Consider the following 22154-nt stretch of genomic DNA (forward strand, 5'->3'; position numbering starts at 1 on the left):
AGTTCTTGTGACATCACTGGTGCAAAGGGAAGGAAAGCAAAGAAACAACATCTTCCAGTGACAGAAATCTATGTATCTTATATAAAGGGGGAAATATTATAGCAATATAAGGAGAGACAGCAATTGGGCCAACATTTAAGTCTTCATTATGTACCTTATTGCTTAGAACAGTCAAAGTTAAAAATCCATTATGTTATCAGGTGGTATTTGAAGCGGAAACAGCCCATCAGTCTTTAAGAGTCCCCTTGGAAGAAATCTGTAATCAGTTTATATTGGAAAACAATGTCCAACCTCATTAGCACTTATTACAGTATTGTTGTGGAGTGTTTAAAAAGCAGGTGAACATTTTGTAACTCCAGGGGTATATACGATTCCTGCTGATGCTGCTGCCAAATCGGTGCCTCCTCGCTGACAGAAATGGGTCAGCTGTGACCCCCATCCTGTGAGAGGAGATCGATCTCAGTAGCAGCTGAAAATATTTCCCTCTCCAGGACACCAGGACTGCCACACAACTATCACCGTGATTTGTCTGTGTTTACTGGATCCAGGTGTAAGCTGTGCAGCCACATCTGGATCCAATGAAACTGCAGTATGTCCTAAAGAATGACCTCTGAAGCTGCAGTCTCTCTGCTCAATAAACACAGGAGTGTGAGGAATGTCAAGAGGTTGTACAGACCAATATGGGAAAGGAGGCCTAGAATCTCTCAGGCATGTGTAGGTATCAGAGGGGTCATCACAGGGCATAGAGTCCAGAGGTGGGTCTGTGACCTCTTTGGTTTAATCAAGCTATAAGGTGTACCAGACTGTAAGGCACACTACCAATGAACGTCTATTTTCTGGTCTACTTAATACATAAGGTACACCGGATTATAAGGTGCATTAAGCAACACTAGTAAGGATGCCTACGTTGAAGTGAGCAAGGGTGTCGCCATGTTTCCCTTCTAGTGGGGAAGCACCTAAGTAAACAAAACTGTAATTCTTCTAAAAACTGTTTATTTGGGTGAGTAAAGCACTTCACATATTTCCCATATTTTGTCTAAGGGTGAGTTTTCAGTGAAGTTTCTCCATCACTAAGGCTGGGTGAAGCAGCATTAGCATTAGTCGCTAACCACAGTGCTGGCAGGACGTAAATGCCGTCCGATAGTGACTACAGGCCAATGTACTCACTGTGAGCTAGGAAAGAGCTATGCACATGATAAACTAAGTATCACAACCATGAGGTTGATGAAACATAAACAGTGCAACCTCTGGAAGATGTTTACTGCAAAACATCCATTGGCAAAAACTAGAAAAAATATATGCAAATTAAGACAAATATATTTATATTAGGCAAAAATATCTACCAATGGCTTAAGCAAAAATTTCTAAGTAAGATTTCTCACAAAAAGCAATGGCAAAGTTTCAAAATGAGTGAAGTAACACCTAAATCAAGCTAAAAAGTCACTGTTTTTGGAAACAAGAATCAGAATTACTTGATTGCTGCTTGATTGTGCCATTTTTGAGTTCAAATGACTTAAAACAAGCTACAAATTCTAAGTAAGAATGATTAAGATAATTATCCCTAAAATAAGCAAAATAATCTAACACTTACACAATGCTTAGTAAGACAAAAAGTCTTATCAGAGAAGAAAATATAGAAAAAATAGATTTATTGCCTTAAATTAAAAAAAAAATCACTTGCTAAGATTTAGTTTTTTGCAGTGTTGTAACAACATTGTTATTGTTGAAACATTAGATGTAGTACTGGACAAACTGGTTTTCCAGGAATGTAAGCTCAATGAAGGCAGTCTGAGACACACTTGGTTTGGTAAAGGGGCAGGTTTACTAAGTTTACTAAGTAGCTGATTTTAACCCTGCCTTGGGCCTTTATTGTACAGAATCTGATTTAAAATTGACTTAATTTCTATAAAACGGAAGACAATGGAAACCCCATCAGTGGTTCACAGCAGTGGAGTCAATTCATCATTTTTCAAATAACTCCATGATTGATTAGTCTTGCAGACCTAGAGATATCAGAAAGAGTATCACATTATCGTTGTTTTTTTCTCCTCTAAACAGGCGTATTAGCACAATACAGAATCATGACTCTTTTCTACCCATGATTTTTAGATATTAGATTTAGACTATCATCTGGATCTTAATAATAAGAAGCAATATTGTAAATTTTGATGAACATTTGCTCATACATTCAACTTCTCAATCCCTGTTAAGAACGATTTTGAATTAAATCAGTGCACTAGTGAAGTATTGGTTGATTATCACTGAAGGAGTTGTGACATTAGTGCCACTGTGCACCTGTCATGAATAAACTGCCGAAGGCAATCTGCTGCTCTCCTTTCTACCAGCTTTTATCTATCATGTCTCTGAGGCTGCTTGTTTAAGTGCATAAAGTTAACAGTACAAAACTCATCTTTCCACGCAGTTCATTTGGAAATGGTCCATTAGTTCCTCTGAGACAGTCTAAAGTGTTAAAATGTTACTGGTTCTGCTTCTAAATAGCAATGCTTATTCAATTTGTGAAGAAAGAAAAACACTATGTACCATCTGTAGCAGGAATGAAAAAATGCGAATGTGGAATTTTCCCAAACCACAAAGGAAGTGCTTAAAAAGGTTTGATAAGTGCAAGTCCTTTCTGTGGCACATTTAACTGCAGCTTAAAGACAAACGTTTATACACTGTGGTACAAAACCCAAACCCACAAACTAGACTAAAGTATTTTTTCTGCGTTTGACAGGTTTAAACTCTTTAAAAAACTAAATTAAACAGATCAAGAATGATGGAAACTAAGTATACGCCTCTGTATGATATGCTTCAACTTCACCAATCCATTTTCCACTTTTCCAAAACCTTACATCTCAGCAACATTCAGAGAAATGAAGAAAAAAAGTCACACTGATGAGAAAAACAAAGCACCTTAACTCACCTCAGTGACTGCAGCAAACTTTCCTCAGCAGCTGAGAGCAAAATCAGAAGTAAAGAAACTAAGACGGAGTTCACCAAAGCCTCTGCATTCATGTTTAGATCCCCGCACGAAACTTGAAGTCAAATGCCTTCAGGAATTTCCACTTTCCCAAACAGAGGGAGAGCGGGCTGGCCAAAACCGGCTCCAACTCTTCTGAGGCCAATAGCGCTCTACAGGCAAGTGCCTTTGATTAGTTCTGACTCCTGCTGCAAAGCAAGGAGCGGGACAGAGAGGGAGCTGCTAAAAAAAAAAGTAAAAAAAACTCAGCCACTAGTGAAAGACATAATTCAAAACAGTTGTTAATAAAGATGATCTAATAATACACATTTTTTTTCGTAGTGTACAGTGTGTACTTTGTGATTTAGCTAGCATACGCTCATAAAGCATATTAAATAAACATTTTATGTGAATTAATATTTTAGTTCCTTCCATCAATTTTATAATTATTATTTCAATGCATATAGACCTACAATGTACAATAGCAATGTAACACATATATAGGAACATATACTAAGTATACAATGTAAATTAATTATATTATATATAGTAGTAGAAAACTCTTGCCATTTAGCATAAGCATGTACTATAATATAGCATTTGATTTATAGTGAACTGACTAGGAAACTACCAAACAACAAACAATTTTAATTTGTGCCCCTTTGAGTACGTCTGGCACACCACCCCCACATTGCATTATGGTATACATTGGAAATTCTAGTGTACATTGTCTAAACACTACATTTTGTGATGCATTATAGGTGTTTAATATAATCGTGTATTTTTAAGACTTCTAAAAGCAATAGAAATTGGCTGACGCATCATATAGTGCATTATTTCTGCAGTAGGAAGCAATTCTGAATGCAGCACAAGTGTTTCCTGTCAAAAGCATGCAGGATAAATGTTTTATTCGTTTTACAGATTTTTTTCGTTTTACCCTTAAACATGAACAGCCAATCAGCTAGCTGCTCACGCTGTGAAATGAGGAGGGTCAGCCTGATATTGGGGAAAGCACCCCTGGATGAGGAGATCTGAGTAAGCGCAGAAGCTATAACAAGATGGATTAATCACATTTGCTTTTGCATCATTGTACATCATGATGCCAAAAGTTACTAGCTGTTAATGGCATTTTTGTCGGACTATATCAGTGATTTAATATATATTGTTAAAATTGTTAAAACCCTTGGTTTAAAGTATTTGGGTATTTGCTCATTCAAACAGATGGAAGGCTGCTCTTGTATGAGTGGATATAACTAGGTAAAGGTGGAATCTGTCCACATATTAGGAATGTTAGGATGCATTTGTTGCCTTTGATTTGGATACAGAGCCATATGTGGTTTTATTACATAGTAATAAAAAGTAAAAAATGTTCCATGGGTGGAACGAAATTGTGATCTCATGATCCAGTTTACACCTGGCCTAAAACACACTACACTATTATTACTGCCCTCTCACAATAATACAGGGAACTACAATAATGCATGATTGAATTTGATTTTTTTAAGTGAATGCCGTCACTGATATAAATATCATTCAATTTAGCCAATCAAATGATATTTAAAAAAAAAGGATGATCTAGAAAAAGTCACTCACACAGTTTGCACTCAACTTAGTCTGTGTCTCCAAAAGTGCCCAAACATTTACAACAAATTACACATTCACTCACTAAATCTCAGTACTTACCACATTTAATCAACATCTAGACATTTAAATACCTTGTAAATCTCATGTTCAGCTGTTTCTATTGTTTTTAGAGCTGGAGGAGGTGGCAGGAAAAAACGTTGACTAATCGACTAATCGAAATAAATAATCATCCGATTATTTTACTACTTGTTATCAAAGTAAAAAGTAAAAAAAAATGTCCCATAGGAAAAACAAACTCCCCAATAAGTGTTGTGATTTATTTCCTTACTAAAAATATAATCTATGCCACAGAGAGTTAATTATTCTATAATGACCTATAGGTTCAAAGAGTTTAACAGGTGTTTCTTCCTAAATCCTCCATAAATATTAGATTTATACCTGAATGAACGTGTGTGTGTGTGTGTGTTATAGTTGTAGTCCTGGCTGTGTGCATTGATTGTATCTGGTGCTGGAGGGCCTGTGTGTGTCTCGTGCTGCTGCTGCTGCTGAGGACAGGGCGCGTGCCCGACGCTGCCGCTGCTGCAGTAGCCCCTCCGCCGCCGCTGCTTCTGTAACCGGAGCTCCATCATAACCGGCGTTCAGCGGGAAACATGGACCCAGCGGACCAGTGAGGCGCGCAGACCGACCCACAGGTGAGCGGCGCGGCGCTGTGAGGTGATGTTTAGCCCTGTGGACCCGTGGTTTCGCTGTGAGGGCCGTATAGAGGGATTTGACTGGGCTGTTTACCTGTAGATGTTAGCGTTAGCATTAGCTTTAGCAGGAAGTGCTACACAGGCTATAGCTAAAGGCCTTGGGTAAAATAAACGCGTATTTAGAACGAAAGAAGCGACGTTTTAACAACGTGTAGGTGCTGAAAACGAAGACAGGCAGTTTTTAAGCGTGTAAATGTGTTTTGTTTGTATGTATCTTTAATAATAAGACGATTTATCCTTTTTTTTCCTGAGCCAGTGGCAGCCCTGCTCTCATCTGTTACCATGGCAACCGGCTCAGAGTGTGTGTTTCTGTGTGTGTGTGTGTGTGTGTTGGCTCAGGGAAAGAGGGAGGGAGGAGGGGGGATGGGGTCTCCATGTACATATACACTTTTGGTATACAAACACATTTTCCTACTTTTGCTAGAATTATCTACTCTGAGTAGTTTTATAGCTTTTTTTAATATAAAATCAAGACAATCAAGACTATAGAGGACAGGCATGGCCTATAATGTGTGAAATTAATGTTAGCTAGCTATAGTCACGTGTTCCTCCAATTTAAAGTCCACTGTTAGTCAATGAAGGTGGTCCATACTGTTATACTGATGATCTAGGTGTACGTTTTCCTCCAATACAGATTATGTATATTATGCTGAGGGGCTGTTGCTGCTCTAGTCTGAAATAGGAAACCCACACGCCTCTTCTTATATACCCATTACACCTAGTAACACTTAACCTGTTTGTTATAGCTTAGCTATAACTTTAGCTATAGCTTTCCAGTATGCATTATGTGCCCATCACATTTTTACATTCATAATTCAGTTCCTGTTTCCGCAGTAGCTATAGCTCTCCAGTAGGGGTGGGGGATGTGGCCCTAAAATAATATTTCAATGTTTCATGGTATTTTCGTAATAACGATACTCTTGGCATTATATTTCAAGAACACACTACATATTTGTATCAGAAGTCAATAATCCAGAATGTCATGATACTAATAATGCACTCCAAATATCTCCATACATCCAGGAATAAAGTAATATAAATTGTAAAATAAATAACTGATACTGGACAGATAACTGATAATATAAATAAATATAAATTATATAAATTTCTCTTTTTAACTGTTCATGTAGCTTGCCATCAGCTGCCAGAGCCCTGAAAGAGCACAGAGGGCTTTGCTCTCTCTGGTGGGTTGATGGCGCTCTCTCTCCCCACATCACTCCAAAGGGTGATGTCGATCAGCACAAGGTGTCTGTGAGCTGATGTATCAGAACCAAGTCTGTGCGCTGTCCTCCGAGCATGCTGGCTGCGCAGTAATGCTACATCAGCAGCAGTATCGGAGGAGGCATGTGCTAATCTTTACCCTCCTGGTTATTATTCAGAACTACTACAGGCTACACAATTTTTGCAATAATTTGACTTTTCAGTTAAAGCCTTTCAAATAATTTGTCACAAAATGCTTTTAGTTTGCTTTAAACCACATTGTTATAACATTCTGATTACATCTTTACTGTGCAAATAACCCTGGATGATACTCTTTACATATTTAAAACAGTTTCATACTACTTTGTGATACTAGGGGGCACCCACAGCTATCATTAATATGCCCAGTGATTGCATCCTGCCTCTGGCGAGAAGGTCCTTTCTCCAGAAGTGAAACTAATTGCAGTTCTCTCCAACCTACTCCCACATTACAGCACACCCACCCTGTAATTTTGTTTTCACTCATCCATAAATCCTTACCAACATATGCTAAGTGTAGCAATTAAGGCCTATTTTGCAGATTGCTTTTGACAATATAGAGCTTTTTGAGTAAGTTGTTCTCACTTGATGGAAAAGTTCTCACTTAAGTAGCTTAAGATAAAAACAAAGGCCTGAGTGAGGGTACATCTTTATTTTTCAAGTGTGTGCTATTGGTGGTTTGTCAGGTTATTAGAGACCCCTGGCTGTTCCTGTGTTTCTGTGGTTGGCATAAGGCCTTTGTTAAATCAGATGTTTATATGGGAAGCATATTTAACATAACAATGTTATGTAAACATGTCACAAATGTGTATAAACGTCACACATGTATAGTGAAGCCTACTGAATATACAGTTTCTAAAGACATAGTTAGATAGTTGGTGTGTGTTATATTATATACAGCTTAACGGGAGCTTTGGGAGGTTTTGACATTGGCATTACAGTATTCTTGACATTTTTTAATGTTTTCAGTGTTTTGTCATATCGTCAACTATATTGTTATCGCAGAAATACCATGCAATATCGTGATATTATTTTAGGACCAAATCGCCCACCCCTAGTTGGGAGCACAGCTTAATGTGAGCTTTGAGAGGTTTTCAGCAGTGCTAGATGAATGTTTTAAATGTGAAGAGGCTTTGTTTTGTTCATATATTGTTCATATATTGTAACATGCCAAATAAACTAGTATCCCATGACTTTTGCCATAAACCATGTATGATAAAGAACACTGCATTGACTTGTGATATATGAATATGAGAGCATATGGGTCCACATGCTGCTGATAACAATTATTACCCTCCAATGCTCTGTCCACTGTAGGCCCCCTGCTTATGTTATAATTAGAAAGGTCTATATATTTTCTTTAGAACAAAAAATAAATCCTAATTTGAGTTTTTCTTTCTTGCTTCATTTTCTTTCCTACAGCCGCACAAGAAAAGTCACAGCTCTGCTGCCCATTTATCTTTCGTACTGGTTTCCACCCCTCTGTGTTCTGGGGATGAATGCACCAATGAGGAGCCTGACCGTGAGTCACATGACCCAGCAACCCCATCTGTCCAGAACACCCCATGTCGCATATATGCCTTGTCTGATTGTGGTGGACATTATCTGTTGATATAATCGTACTGTACACGTTGGTACACCATATATGCCATGTTGACTAACTGTTGTGTGTTATTTACAGGGTATGCCTGATCGCATGTTATGTGCAGTGCTGGAGCAATTTCAGCTTTACTTTTCCCGTTGGTATGTGCGCTTTGTTTCAGTTAGTGTGTGATATCCATGTATATTATTGTCCACTGTGAGAATGGCCTTTACTTCGTAGTTTTAAGCGAAACTCGGTATTGACTGCCTGTAGGTGTGTTTATATTGCTGAAGATCGAGCATGATCTTTGCAGCAGGTAAGTCAGTATATATATTGGTGTGAAGTGAACCGTGTTCTGTGTGTTTCCATGCGCTTGATTGTGCTCCACCTATGCCATGCAACAATACAATGCATACTGTCTGGTGCGGAGACGTGTTCTTATGTTGTAATGCGCAGCTCCCGTGGAGAGATATCTCAGATTTGAGACTTTGACCTTTGTTCTGTTCGTTCTGCATGTCAGTGTAGGCATACCTGTATTAGACTCTTCCTTCTCCTTTTGTAGCAAAACTGTATAAAATACTTATAGAAATAGTGCTAAACTTTGAGCTTGCTATACGCTTGCTTGTCATACAGTACCAGTCAAAAGTTTGGACATGCCTTAAATTGATTAATACTAATGTCATCCAATCTATTAAGAAAAATATGACACTAATTTAAAAAAATGTGTTAAACAAACCAGAATTTGTTTTAAATTTTAGATTCTTCAAAGTAGCACCTCTTGCTTGCTTAGATGACAGCTTCCTCAGTCAGCTTTATGAGGTAGAGTCACCTGGAATTCAGGCTTTCAGTTAACAGCTGTGCTGAACTCGTCAAGAGTTAATTACTTGAATTTCTTGCCTCTTAATGTGTTTGAGATCATCAGTTAAAGTAAAGTTGTGAAAAGGTAGAGTTGGTATACAGTGAATAACCCTATTTGAGTAATGTTCTAATCCAGATTATGAGAAGAACTACTCAACTAAATAAAGAAAAAAAAATACTTTAAGAAATGAAGGTCGGTCAATCCAAACAATTTCAAAAACTTTGAAAGTATCCTCAAGTGCTGTTGCAAAGACCATCAAAAACGTAATGATGAAACTGGCTCTCATTAGGACTGCCCCAGGAAAGAAAGAGCAAGAGTTTCCTCTGTTGCACAGGATAAGTTCATCAGAGTTACCAGTCTCAGAAACACTTTTAATTTACTACATGATTTCTTATGTGTGGATGACTTCAGCATTATTAACTTACAGTGTAGTAAAAAAAAAAGAAAATAATTTAAACATTGAATGAGAAGGTGTGTACAGGCTTTTGATTGGTACTGTTTATTACTGGATTATTATTATAGTCCATTGTAGAGCTTTTAATGCCATAGTTTAGTAGTGCATGGACAGCAGCTATTAGCATTAATTGCGACATTAGCTTTTAACACAAGCGGCTAGGAACATCGTAGCCCAGTGCTAACTGCGTTTGGAGTCAGTTTTGGTACTGTGTGTGGCTGTGTCTTTCAGATTCACTCCCTTTATAGCACGGCTAGTCCCAGCATGCTGAAGAGGAAGCAGAGCTCGCGCGTCGAGGCGCAGCCCATGACGGATTTTGGGCCTGATGAAACGCTCACCGACAGTGCTGACATCCTCTGGATCAACAAACCAGTGAGTCATTCAAATGAGATTGTGCCACATATCTGGCATTTCCATCCCTAGAAGTGGCAGCTAATAGACTGTGCCCTGATTATCCCTGATGGCTGGTGTCTCAGTGACATATCAGGACTGTGCGCTTACTTTTTTTTTTAGCTAGTAGCACTGGCTATTTTTTAAATCTAGCAGCTTATTTCCATTTCAGACTTTTATAGGATACAAACAATTTACATAATGAAATTATGTTTTTCTCTGGAGACGTTTTAACAACCTTTTGATGTTCTGCAAATCTTTCTTTGTATGTGTAAGAGCCGGCATTCCTTTTAAAAATACCTTTTCTCCACAATAAAAGGTGCTTTGCTATGTCCTTGGATTTACTTACTACACTATTAAGCTAGGAATGCTGTAGAATATTTGTCAACTGTGTTTCCTGATAACACTGCATATTTAATTTCATATTTTCTAAGATGTAATTGGCATCTTGCACTAACTAATAATATATAGATCTCTGGAAAAATAAAAGTTTCTTTGATTTTACCAAATTACTACAGGAATATAATCAAGAGGAATATGGATGGTCACAAGCTCTCAAACCAAGCTGAACTGCTTGAACTTTTGCACCAGGAGTAAAGCAGCATAAAGTTATCCAAAAGCAGTGTGTAAGACTGGTGGAGGAGAACATGCTAAAATGAACTCTCTTTGCTCATCAGGCATCTGTTGGATGCCCCACTGTATCATAGCTGGGAATCTGCACTTTCCTCTGAGCAATTTGGTTGCATAGTAAGGATGCAGTGGTAGCAATGGTTGCAAAATTGGGAAGAATATTGGGTAAACAACAAAAATGAATTGAACTAAAAATATTTTAACACATTATAGGGCTCCAAATTGTCCAGTGGTCTAAAGTGCTCCCACTATGATTGGTTGTCAATTGGCCTTGCTCTCTCTGGGTGGGTAGATGGTGCTCTTTCCCCACATAATTTCAATGAATGATGTCGATCAGCACAAAGCGTCTGTGAGCTGATGTATCGGAACCGAGTCGCTGCGCTGTCCTCCGAGCGCGCAGTGATGCTACTCGGCAATATTGCATCAGCAGCAGTTGGAGTTCTGGTGTTGGGGCATCACTAGTGGTAGTAGTAGGGGGAGTCCTAATGAGTGGGTTGGATAATTGGTCTTGTAAATTGGGGAGAAAATGGAATAAAAAGCTCATACATCATAACTGACATATATAGAGATATAACTGTTGCATTACATTGTATTACATTACATTAACTTATCATAGCAGGGTTTTCATTGATTCTAGATAACTTCTTGCTGGCCTAGCTACTGTTTCTTGTTATAATGTTCCCATATTTAGATGACACTGTACAACCCTACATATAAACACATGGTTTTACATCATACATCTACATTGTTGTGTTTCTCCACAGTGGGTGCACTCCTTGTTGCGGGCCTGTGCTATAATCAGCGTCATCTCTGTGTGCATGAACACGCCCAAGACATTCGAGCACTACCCACCCCTGGAGTACGTCACCTTCACCCTGGACACTCTGCTCATGTTCCTCTACACAGCCGAGATGATCGCCAAGATGCACATCAGAGGCATCATCAAGGTACCAAACCCTGTGTGGTGGTGTCACAATTCTATAAAAAAAAGAAAAAGAAAAGAACAGCAATAATAGAACCAGAGTTTTAAGGGTGTGAACGGGCAGCTGGTTGATGAAAGGACCTTAATTACTGATAAGGAACGTGTGGACAGCTTAATTGGCAGTTGAAGGATAACAAGCACGTGTAGAGACATTGAGCAGTGAATCACTTACAGTGTGACTACTTAAGGGTGATTAGTCAAGCCTATGTCAGAGGTCTGGTCTTGGCAGTATCTACACATGACCTTTCATTTTGAACCTAGTTATTTTGTTGAAACAGGGTCTACATTGAAAAGTCATTGTTGGAAGAGTTCAATTCAGATCAGTTGTGTCGTGATACTTTTGTGTAGCCATGTTTTAGCCAATACGAAGCCCTGCAAGCAATGGGAATTTTGAGAATAAGACTTAGTGTGGATGGTACATGCCCTGTTTTATAGTAAAATGAGAGGGGATGAAAAGAGTGGTAATTTTTGTAGCAAGACTAAACAAGATAGCAATGACCATCTCCAAACACGGGAAAGAGAAAAGAAAAATAGGATAAAATGAATAGTTTTCAGAGATATGGTTAATACAAGTGAATTCATATGTTAAGAAACTGGCCCAGGGAACATGCAAGACAGGCAACAGCTTAGCAACAGTTTAGTTTAGGAGGGAAAAATATCAGCATTACATTAAGTATATTAATGAACAGATAATATCAATAATTAACAGAAACCTCTAAAAGCCTCACAAAGCTTGTGTAAAAAGGTAAGCTTGTCAATGTAAAAAAAAAAGAAAAAACACATAAAAATGCACTTTAATCGGAATTTTATACCACTACATATATTTGCTTAACATACATTTTAAAGAAATACAGAGAAAGTATATTAAATGTGTATTTTCATAAAGTATATTAAATAGAAAATGTAATTTATGTAAAGTATTTTTTACCTAATTTGAACACACTTTTGATGCTCTTAAGTATACTTTCTTAGATATGAAACTTTAAATATTAATGTTTTGGCTGATTGGCTGCACCTATGTTAATTGATTAATCAGGCTCATTAAATGTTCTTGGATGAGATTTGGGGACCAAAAAATGAAATTTGGAATCACTATGTAATATTATACCACAGTTAATTCGGCCCTTGCAATGTGATTGGATGAAAGGTGTTCTATGAGTGCCGTTATCAGCTGGTAATGACCTATAACCGAAGCTCTCCATGTATTATTCAGCCACATACAGGTAACCTAGCAATGATGCAGCACAACTATGACCGACCGTGCCAATATTACACACTATAGCACTCCGTCTCATTTATTATTGCTTTATTATACACCATGTTCACTTTTTACTGGGACTGTTTAGTGAATTATTGTTGTAGCCATATCTTTTGACTGTTATTCAGGTAATCGTACATAAACTTCCACCATGTGTCATTTATTAGTTCAGCGTATAGGATAAACCAGGTTGGACACCTGCATGGGCCGAATGTTACCGGCTCCTTTGTTTCCAGCTGCCCCAGCCTTTCATTTGCCTTTCAGCCCAGCTGCTTCTCACCTGTGGACTCTCATTAAAACCTGCCTCTTATTGCTCTGTCTGTTTCCAGGGAGATAACTCTTATGTTAAGGACCGCTGGTGCATGTTTGATGGCTTCATGGTGGTCTTCCTCTGGGTCTCTCTCGTGCTTCAGGTACAGAAATTAGGATTGTTTTTTCCTAACGGCACGTCCTTGGTGGTGTGTTTTAGTTACCTTTCTTAAATTAAAATGCGTGCCACATGTTGATTCACTCCACCTGTCATCCTTTCTTTGATTTTCTGTAGGTGTTTGAAATAGCGGAGCTCGTGGATCAGATGTCACCGTGGGGAATGCTGCGTATACCCAGGGCCCTCATAATGATCCGAGCCTTTCGGATCTATTTTAGATTTGAGCTGCCTCGCTCTCGCATAACCAACATCCTGAAGTAAGTGTCTCTTTATTATGTGAAACCAAAATCAAAGTATTGATGTTTAAACCAAATTTGCTAAATCACTCATTGATGATTTACAAACTTACAAAAGTAAGTGTTTTAAGATATTTTCCAGATTATTACTTGTTAATTTAGTGTTAATTGTCATGTATTTCTGTATTGTTTTGTACAATTTTATGTTTATTCACTACAATACCAAACATAAATTATTAAAACAGTGTTAAAACATCCTAATTATTAGCCACTAATATAGATGTTAATAAATAAAGACATAGTGGTGCTTGAAAGTTTGCGAAACCTTTAGAATTTTCTATATTTCTGCAAAATCTGACCAAAAAAAAAAAAAAAAATTCACACAAATCCCAAGGTAGATAAAAAGAACTGAGTTAAACAAATAAGACAAAAATGTTATACTTGGCCATTAATTTATGGAGGAAAATTCAATCCAATATTACAAATTTGTGAGTGACAAGGATTAGCAGTAAATTTGAAGGTGAAATTAGAGTCAATACAATTTGCAATATTTTTTCTTCTACTATATAAATTGCTTTATTAAACATTACAGCAATTTTTACCAGATTTGACCAGAAATCAATGATCCTATATGAAATTATATCAATAAAGCCCCTTTGTGTATCCAAAATTTTAGTAGTTCAGTTGTCACTTGGCATATTTAATCTATCTCTGGTAAATATGTGTAAAAAAAAAAATGTTGCTCCGTGCAAGTTGTAGCATGAAGTATACTATAGTTAAATTGGCCTTACATGACTATTGCACAGGCCTACATTGTGATGTTGATGCTAAAACGATATACTGTGCAGCCCTACTCCACAGCTAACGTAACAATATAGCTTAGAATGGCCTTTCAGATCACACCAGGACTGCTGAACATGTCTGTCTACTTCTGAGATCTTCATGCTGTCTTCAAGTGCTGTTATTTACTGATAAATCACTCAGCAACTCGGAACAGCTGTGCTTAGGAATACTGATCTAGTCTATTTGATCTGTGGGAACATGCTAGAGTTGTGTCCAGAATCAGAAGCAAACACATTAAAGCAGCATTACACTGTTCTAGTGCTGCCGAGTCTGGATCTCCCATAACTTTAGCTGCCTTTATATAGCTTTTTTACATTGTTCACGTCACTATTTGCATGAGCCAAGTCTTATAAGAATTGTAATAATAGACATGTTTATCCTTCAAACCTTTAACCACCACGACCACAACTCGACTCTAGCAATACATGATTTTATCCCGACACGAAATTAATCTGTTACGGTGAAATCGCTTGAAAATGGTTTGGTGTAAAGCCTTATATATATCTTATATATACCTTATATTGAGGTACAAAAAAGTACCTTTCAGTGAAAGTCCTTTTTTGTACCCATGGTTTTTGTGCCAGTAAAGATTATAAAGATTATAAACATTATCATCAACTGAATATGGCTCAAAAACTTGATGATCCAAAATTGTCTGGCTTTCAAATAAAAAATGTGCAATTATTATATATATACAGTTGTGGTCAAAAGTTTACATACACTTGTAAAAAAACATAATGTTATGGCTGTTTTGAGTTTTCAATAAGTTCTACAACTCTTATTTTTCTGTGATAGAGTGATCGGAACACATACATGTTTGTCACAAAAAACAGTCATAAAATTTGGTTCTTTCATAAATTTATTATGGGTCTGCTGAAAATGTCACCAAATCTGCTGGGTCAAAAATATACATACAGCAACAAAATTTGTCAATTTTGGTGATGTAGCGAGTTGTGTCAATCAAATTAGCTTCATGTCATGGCCTCTTCACTTCTTGTAAGTGATTCTGATTGACTACAGCTGTTGACTTCTCATGAGCCCATTTAAATAGGGCTCATTTGACCCAGTGATTAGACTCAGCTACAAAAGCTACAATGGGAAAGTCAAAGGAACTCAGTGTGGATCTGAAAAAGCGAATTATTGACTTGAACAAGTCAGGGAAGTCACTTGGAGCCATTTCAAAGCAGCTACAGGTCCCAAGGGCAACTGTGCAGACAATTATACGCAAGTATAAAGTGCATGGAACAGTTGTGTCACTGCCACGATCAGGAAGAAAACGCAAGCTATCACATGCTGCCGAGAGGAGATTGGTCAGGATGGTCAAGAGTCAACCAAGAATCACCAAGAAGCAGGTCTGCAAGGATTTGGAAGCTGATGGAACACAGGTGTCAGTCTCCACAGTCAAGCGTGTTTTACATCGCCATGGACTGAGAGGCTGCCGTGCAAGAAAGAAGCCCTTGCTCCAGAAAAGGCACCTTAAGACTCGGCTGAAGTTTGCTGCTGATCACATGGACAAAGATAAAACCTTCTGGAGGAAAGTTCTCTGGTCAGACGAAACAAAAATTGAGCTGTTTGGCCACAACACCCAGCAATATGTTTGGAGGAGAAAAGGTGAGGCCTTTAATCCCAGGAACACCATGCCTACTGTCAAGCATGGTGGTGGTAGTATTATGCTCTGGGGATGTTTTGCTGCCAGTGGAACTGGTTCTTTGCAGAAAGTAAATGGGATAATGAAGAAGGAGGATTACCTCCAAATTCTGCAGGAAAACTTAAAACCATCAGCCCGAAGGTTGGGTCTTGGGCGCAGTTGGGTGTTCCAACAAGACAATGACCCAAAACACACATCAAAAGTGGTAAAGGAATGGCTAAACCAGGCTAGAATTAAGGTTTTAGAATGGCCTTCCCAAAGTCCTGACTTAAACCCCATTGAGAACATGTGGACAGTGCTAAAGAAACAGGTTCATGCAAGAAAACCATCACATTTAGCTGAACTGCACCAATTCTGTCAAGAAGAGTGGTCAAACATTCGACCTGAAGCTTGCCAGGAGCTTGTGGATGGCTACCAAAAGCGCCTAGTTGCCGTGAAAATGGCCAAGGGACATGTAACCAAATACTAATGTTGCTGTATGTATATTTTTGACCCAGCAGATTTGGTGACATTTTCAGCAGACCCATAATAAATTTATGAAAGAACCAAATTTTATGACTGTTTTTTGTGACAAACATGTATGTGTTCCGATCACTCTATCACAGAAAAATAAGAGTTGTAGAACTTATTGAAAACTCAAAACAGCCATAACATTATGTTTTTTTACAAGTGTATGTAAACTTTTGACCACAACTGTATATATATATATATATATATATATATATATATATATATATATATATATATATATATATATATATTGTTTATTGGTACAGTGATACAGAATACTGAATGTACCTTTTGGCTGCAGGTTAAATGGTACAAATTTGTACTTATAGCTGTTACAAATGACTTTGTACTTCAGAGGGAACAAATCTGACCCTGTGAAGACCAATATTGTACCTTTGAGGGTACAATTATGAAAAGTGTACCTTTGAGTACTAAAAAGAGTTTTTTAGAGTATACCGTCTTTCTGAGGATGCCCCAAAGATGCTCAATTGGGTTTAGGTCTAGAGACATCCTTGGCCAGTCCATCACCTTTATCTTTAGCTTCCTGTTCCTTCCTGTAAGATACGTTGTTGTGAGCACTTAAAATTAATGCATTGATGCATCATAAAAAACACAGTTACTGTTATCCTGCCAAACCCTACTTTAGACCTATGTTAATGACTGAATGAATTGTGTTAGATATGGGTTGGGTTAAAACCTCTGTAAGGTGTCTCTCCAGGATAAGGCTTGAATCACACTATAAACTACATATAAACTACATAAATAAGCCTGTTCTGCATTGAGCACTGCTAAATTCATTCATTACATAATATTCCCTCGACTTCTTCCATTACAGGCGATCCGGAGAGCAAATCTGGAGTGTGTCCATATTTTTACTCTTTTTCCTTCTACTTTATGGAATCCTTGGCGTTCAGATGTTTGGCACCTTCAATTTCCATTGTGTCACCAATGAGACGGAGAGAGAGTAAGTGTTTACACGTGTGGTTATGGCACTATTTTTACCTTAGCATGACTGTGTTGATTATCTGTTATGCAAGGTGCCTTTTCTGACATCGAAAATCTTTTTTTTTTTGGTCATAATTGCTGTTTGTTCCTTCTCTCTAAATACTGAAGGGCCGAGTGCTATTAATATGCATTTCTTTGGCAAACAAAAGGGTTTGCAGGCACTACACCGCCCACACACATCTGTCTTCATGAACACAAACCCTATCAGCTGCTGTATTTATCATCATTTTCATCTGACACAGCAGATTAAAGTACACATCTACAAGTATATCTACAACACACATTGCTATGCTTAATGCATAACTGCATCTCATTGCTGTTTTGTATTTTCCTTGGTGTGTTTTCAGTATTTGTTATGTATATGTGTATAAACATGGATGGCAGTTAATATTAAACCCCTGCGATTCTTATAGTGACTGTAAAGTCAGAAACATCTAGTGGAAACTAGATAATAGAATAATTAGGGGTGGGCAATATTATATCGTATACAATATATCGTGACACAGAAACATCATGATATTAAAAATCCACATCGTGATAATAGGGATGTTCTGTCTTAAAAGTAGTCTATTATTTAATGTGAAGCTTTAGGTGTATTTATTGTATAATTGTTTTAGTTTAGTTTATATGCATGCACTAAATATTCTGCAATATTATTTGCTGCATTATATTATTTTATGCTATATTATTTATTTTGCCACATTATGATTATTCTGTTATACTATTATACTATATTCCTGAAATGAATGAATTATTTTAGTTTTCCTATATCGCCAAGTATATCGTTATCACAAAAATACCCTGAAATATCGTGATATTATTTTAGAGCCATATCGCCCACCCCTACTCATAATGCCTCCCATTGTAAAGGCGTTAAGAATCCGGTGTGTAGAAAATATTCACATATACTGTAGATAAGTGAAACAAAGCTCCTCAGTCATCAGTGTTCAGCAGAGTTGTGTTTTGCAGGAGAATCATAATAATTAGCGATTCTTGCGTTGTCTAAAAAGGGCTTGAAAAGGGCTCTGAAAGCGTTCATCCATCTCTCAACTTTATGGCCTCGATCTGTCTAATCTATCACCATGACCGACAAGCGCGCTCCTGGCCCTGAGGGTACTGTATCTCCTACTGAACGTGTTCTGATATCTTTCCTCTTTTAAAAACCTGTTATATACATTTGGGATTTATATATGTACAAGTACGGCTTGTAAAAGTGGTGACCGTATTTTTTGCACTTTAAGTCACACCGAATTATAAGGTGCACAATCAATAAAAGTCTATTTTCTGGTCTATTTTCATACATAAGGCACACTGGATTTAAAGGCACATTTTTTTTTGAGACACTATAAGGTACTTCTAATACAGCAGGAGCATGAGCATAAGTCGCTAACTGCTACACTGAGAAACCCTGAGTGTTCCAGTAAGCCAGGGTGAGCGGCTAACGCTAATGCTGCTCCAGCAGTGCTAGCTGTGGTTAGCAACAACAGGCTACAGGCCGATAATACTTACCTCTGAACGGCTAAAGAGTTAGAGCTTTGCACAGGTAGTGGGTAATGCTAATGCTGCTCCAGCAGTGCTAGCCCACACTGACATTTTTAAGGAAAATTAAAGGATTTTGAGTGCACCTTATTGTGTGAAAAATACTAATGATTGGAACATAGGAGTGAATAGCTAGCGATATTCATATCATTTGGAAATGCATTTGCGTATGCAACTGGTTGCATTGTGAACATATCTTGCATATTCTTGCATACTAAGGGTGTAACGTATTGTGGGATGAAAAAAACAAAACAAAACATACTTTTACAATATACTAATATACACTACCGGTCAAAAGTTTTAGAACACCACATTTTTTCCCTTTATTTTTGCTATCTGAGCTCTTCGGGTCGAGTCAATAATTGTGAAAAAAACAGAAAAAAATCATAAATTTTGATTTCTAGCAAAAAAATAATTAGTTAGTAGCAATAGAAATAAACTAAACTTTGGAAATTGATTACTTTTTATTATTAAATGTAGAAAGCCTTCATCTGTAGTAAAGCAGTGCTGGAACACAGAAACTCAGAGAACTCTGTGACTATTAAAAGTAAAAGTCTTTTCTTTAGAAAAATTACAGATGAAGCCAGAGAGCGGTGAGTACTCTTTACTACACCTTCAAATAAAGACTCTTAGAAACTGGAAAAAAAAAACTGCTACAGGAAGAGTCATGTCTGGCTGACCCACATGGAAACAGCAGCTTTAGCCTTTAGTTCACTTTTCAGTTTCAGTAATGAAGAGAAAAAATCGAAGAAAAAATATATATGGTAAAAATAAAGGGGATAAAATGAGGGTGTTCTAAAACTACGCACTAATGTAGGTTAACATTCTCTCCACCGTACACTTGACATTTGCCTTTGCTGTACTAAAATGAACAGGATATATTTTAGATTTTTTAGTTTTTTTTTGCCCTCATGAAAGTAGGCTTCTGAAGTGTTCAGTATCGATGCTTGTCTCTAATCTATCCGGAGCACATGTCCTTGGCACAAAGTCGCAGGGATTTGATGGGGGTGGTGGATGAAATAGCATGGGGGGGAGCTCTCTACAGGTTTCTTTTTTTAATGGAGATGAATTTTTGGATTTGATGACAAAGCCGCATTTCTTTTCTATCCCTTGTATTATGTCTTAGATTACTGTTTGCGACCTTGCCAATCACACACAGACGCTGGTGAATATTTCAGGCTAAGATCTTTGGGATTTACCGGTCTATTCCCTGCTGTGACAGGTGGCGATGATAACATGATCCAGGCGTTCCGTGAAATCATTAGGTTAATGCTTAGGATTGAAATAGACTCATGGAGTATTGAGATATTGAGTTGCCCTATTTCTCTCTTTAGCTTCCAATAACAAGAAAAATAAAGCAAGAAACAAGAGGCATATACTGTTCATACAAGCTCATCTTCAGCATTTTGATATGTTTTAGATGGTAGGTTATAAACATGTTAATGACATTGGTGTAATTGTTTTAGTTTTCTTTGTTCATATAAAGTGGGGGCAATCTGTTAGCATATTATTAGAGCTATTTTCATTCAGCACTGTGTCTCTGATGATGGCCTCTGTGTGATACTGCAGTAAATTATCCCTTCTCATTTCAGACTCCTAATAAACTGTTTGAAAGAATGTCTGGCTTGCCAATTTGATAGCATTAATTTTCATTAGCCACATCAAATGGCTTCTAAAGCAACACCTGTGGCCCAGATTGCGATCTGTGTGACTGTGACGAAGGGCTGTGTGTGTGTGTTTGTGTGAGTGTGTTATATTAGTTCCATATATTTCAAAGAGAGTATATGTTTAAGTAAAATGAACATAAGTGTTTTATTCTATAAACTACGGACAACATTTCTCCCAAATTCTAAATAAAAATATTGTAATTTAGAGCATTTATTTACAGAAAATGAGAAATGGCTGAAATAACAAAAAAAAGATGATGCAAAGAATGCAAAGAAACAACAAGTTCATATTCATAAAGTTTTAAGAGTCTAGCAATCAATATTTGGTGGAATAACCCTGGTTTTTAATCAGTTTTCATGCATCTTGGCATATTGGCATGTTCTCCTCCACCAGTCTTACACACTGCTTTTGGATAACTTTATGTCTTTACTCCTGGTGCAAAAATTCAAGCAGTTCAGTTTGGTTTGATGCCTTTAACCATTCATCTTCCTCTTGATTATATTCAAGGTTTTTAATTTGTTAAAATTAAAGAAACATAATTTTTAAGTGGTCTCTTATTTTTTCAGTAATGTGACATGGAACAGCCTCGCCATTCCTGACACACACTGCTCGCCAGATGGGGAGGGCTACCAGTGCCCCATGGGATTCAAGTGTGTGGACCTGGAGGACCTGGGTCTCAGCAGACAGGAGCTGGGATACAGTGGTTTTAACGAGCTTGGTGAGCGAGAGAACATTTCATTTATTATTTCTATCTGACAGTTTCACTCTATACTGAGTTTTGTGTCATTGACTGTACTGCCGTTCTAAAAAGTCAGGAGGTTATGGTATCATTAACCATACATGTAAGCATGTCATCTGTTTACTTTGACAGAGAATGAAATGTTCTTACTTAAACATTGTGCTAACACTGAGAAACCTGTGCTCATCTGCGCTGCTGGATGAGAATATACAAATTAAGCTAACTACTGTATTTTTCACACTGTAAGGCACACTTAAAATCCTTTAATTTCAGGTTGTAAGGAGCAGTAAAGCCACAAACAGGAGTGTCAGTTTAGTTCTCCAGCATCAAGGATGGAACTGTATTAGCATTTACCACTAACCACACTAAGTACTAACTCTTTCACCATTCAGATATGAGTATATCGGACTGTAACCTGCTGCTAACCCTGGCTAACACTGCTGGAGCAGTTAACCATTAGTGCAAGCCCTGAGTGTTCAGGTAAGACAAGGCAATATTAGGTAGCTGTTCATCCCATGTAGCTTGTTTTAACACGGTAAACGCGCAGGCTACAGTCCGATATACTTACCTCCGAATGGCAAAAGAGCTAGTGCGGTTAGTGGCTAATGCTAATGCTGCTGCACCCAGCCTTAGTGGAAATCTGGAAATCTAAGCTTACTGTAAATAAATGACAGTGATGTACTCACCCAAATAAACAGTTTTCAGTAGAGAAATCTGTGTTTCTCTATGTTTACTTAGCTTAGCTTTACTTAAGGTAGTTACACAACCACCACGGCCCCCTCCCAGCAGCGAGACTTGCTGAATTAGAAGGAAAACATGACGATATTTAGGGCTGCAACTAATGATTATT

The 22154-nt window shown here is 37.6% G+C and overlaps 2 protein-coding genes across 6 annotated transcripts in view; one reads left to right on the plus strand and one right to left on the minus strand.

Moving 5' to 3' along the window:
• Positions 1–3228, minus strand: part of itgbl1 (integrin, beta-like 1) — a 90518-nt gene extending 87290 nt beyond the window's left edge. Inside the window, exon 1 of the mRNA XM_022680630.2 lies at positions 2924–3228. Within this exon, the coding sequence (XP_022536351.2) occupies positions 2924–3015 (92 nt within the window). The 5' untranslated portion in view covers positions 3016–3228. The remainder of the gene's footprint in view (positions 1–2923) is intronic.
• Positions 3229–5064: 1836 nt separating this feature from the next.
• The window catches only part of nalcn (sodium leak channel, non-selective), a 118819-nt gene continuing 101729 nt past the window's right edge, over positions 5065–22154 (plus strand). For 4 of the 5 annotated variants that reach the window (XM_049484685.1, XM_049484686.1, XM_049484688.1 and 1 more), the window contains exons 1-8: positions 7957–8056; positions 8216–8277; positions 9661–9801; positions 11214–11396; positions 13019–13102; positions 13234–13373; positions 17189–17317; positions 21132–21283. In XM_049484685.1, the coding sequence (XP_049340642.1) occupies positions 8236–8277; positions 9661–9801; positions 11214–11396; positions 13019–13102; positions 13234–13373; positions 17189–17317; positions 21132–21283 (871 nt within the window). In that variant the 5' untranslated portion in view covers positions 7957–8056; positions 8216–8235. Of the gene's footprint in view, positions 5236–7956; positions 8057–8215; positions 8278–9660; positions 9802–11213; positions 11397–13018; positions 13103–13233; positions 13374–17188; positions 17318–21131; positions 21284–22154 lie in introns of those variants that run through there. The other variant, XM_049484687.1, reaches the window with a different exon arrangement.

This window comes from Astyanax mexicanus, chromosome 11 (genome assembly GCF_023375975.1).
Source record: "Astyanax mexicanus isolate ESR-SI-001 chromosome 11, AstMex3_surface, whole genome shotgun sequence".
In the NCBI taxonomy this organism is placed as follows: Eukaryota; Metazoa; Chordata; class Actinopteri; order Characiformes; family Acestrorhamphidae; genus Astyanax; species Astyanax mexicanus.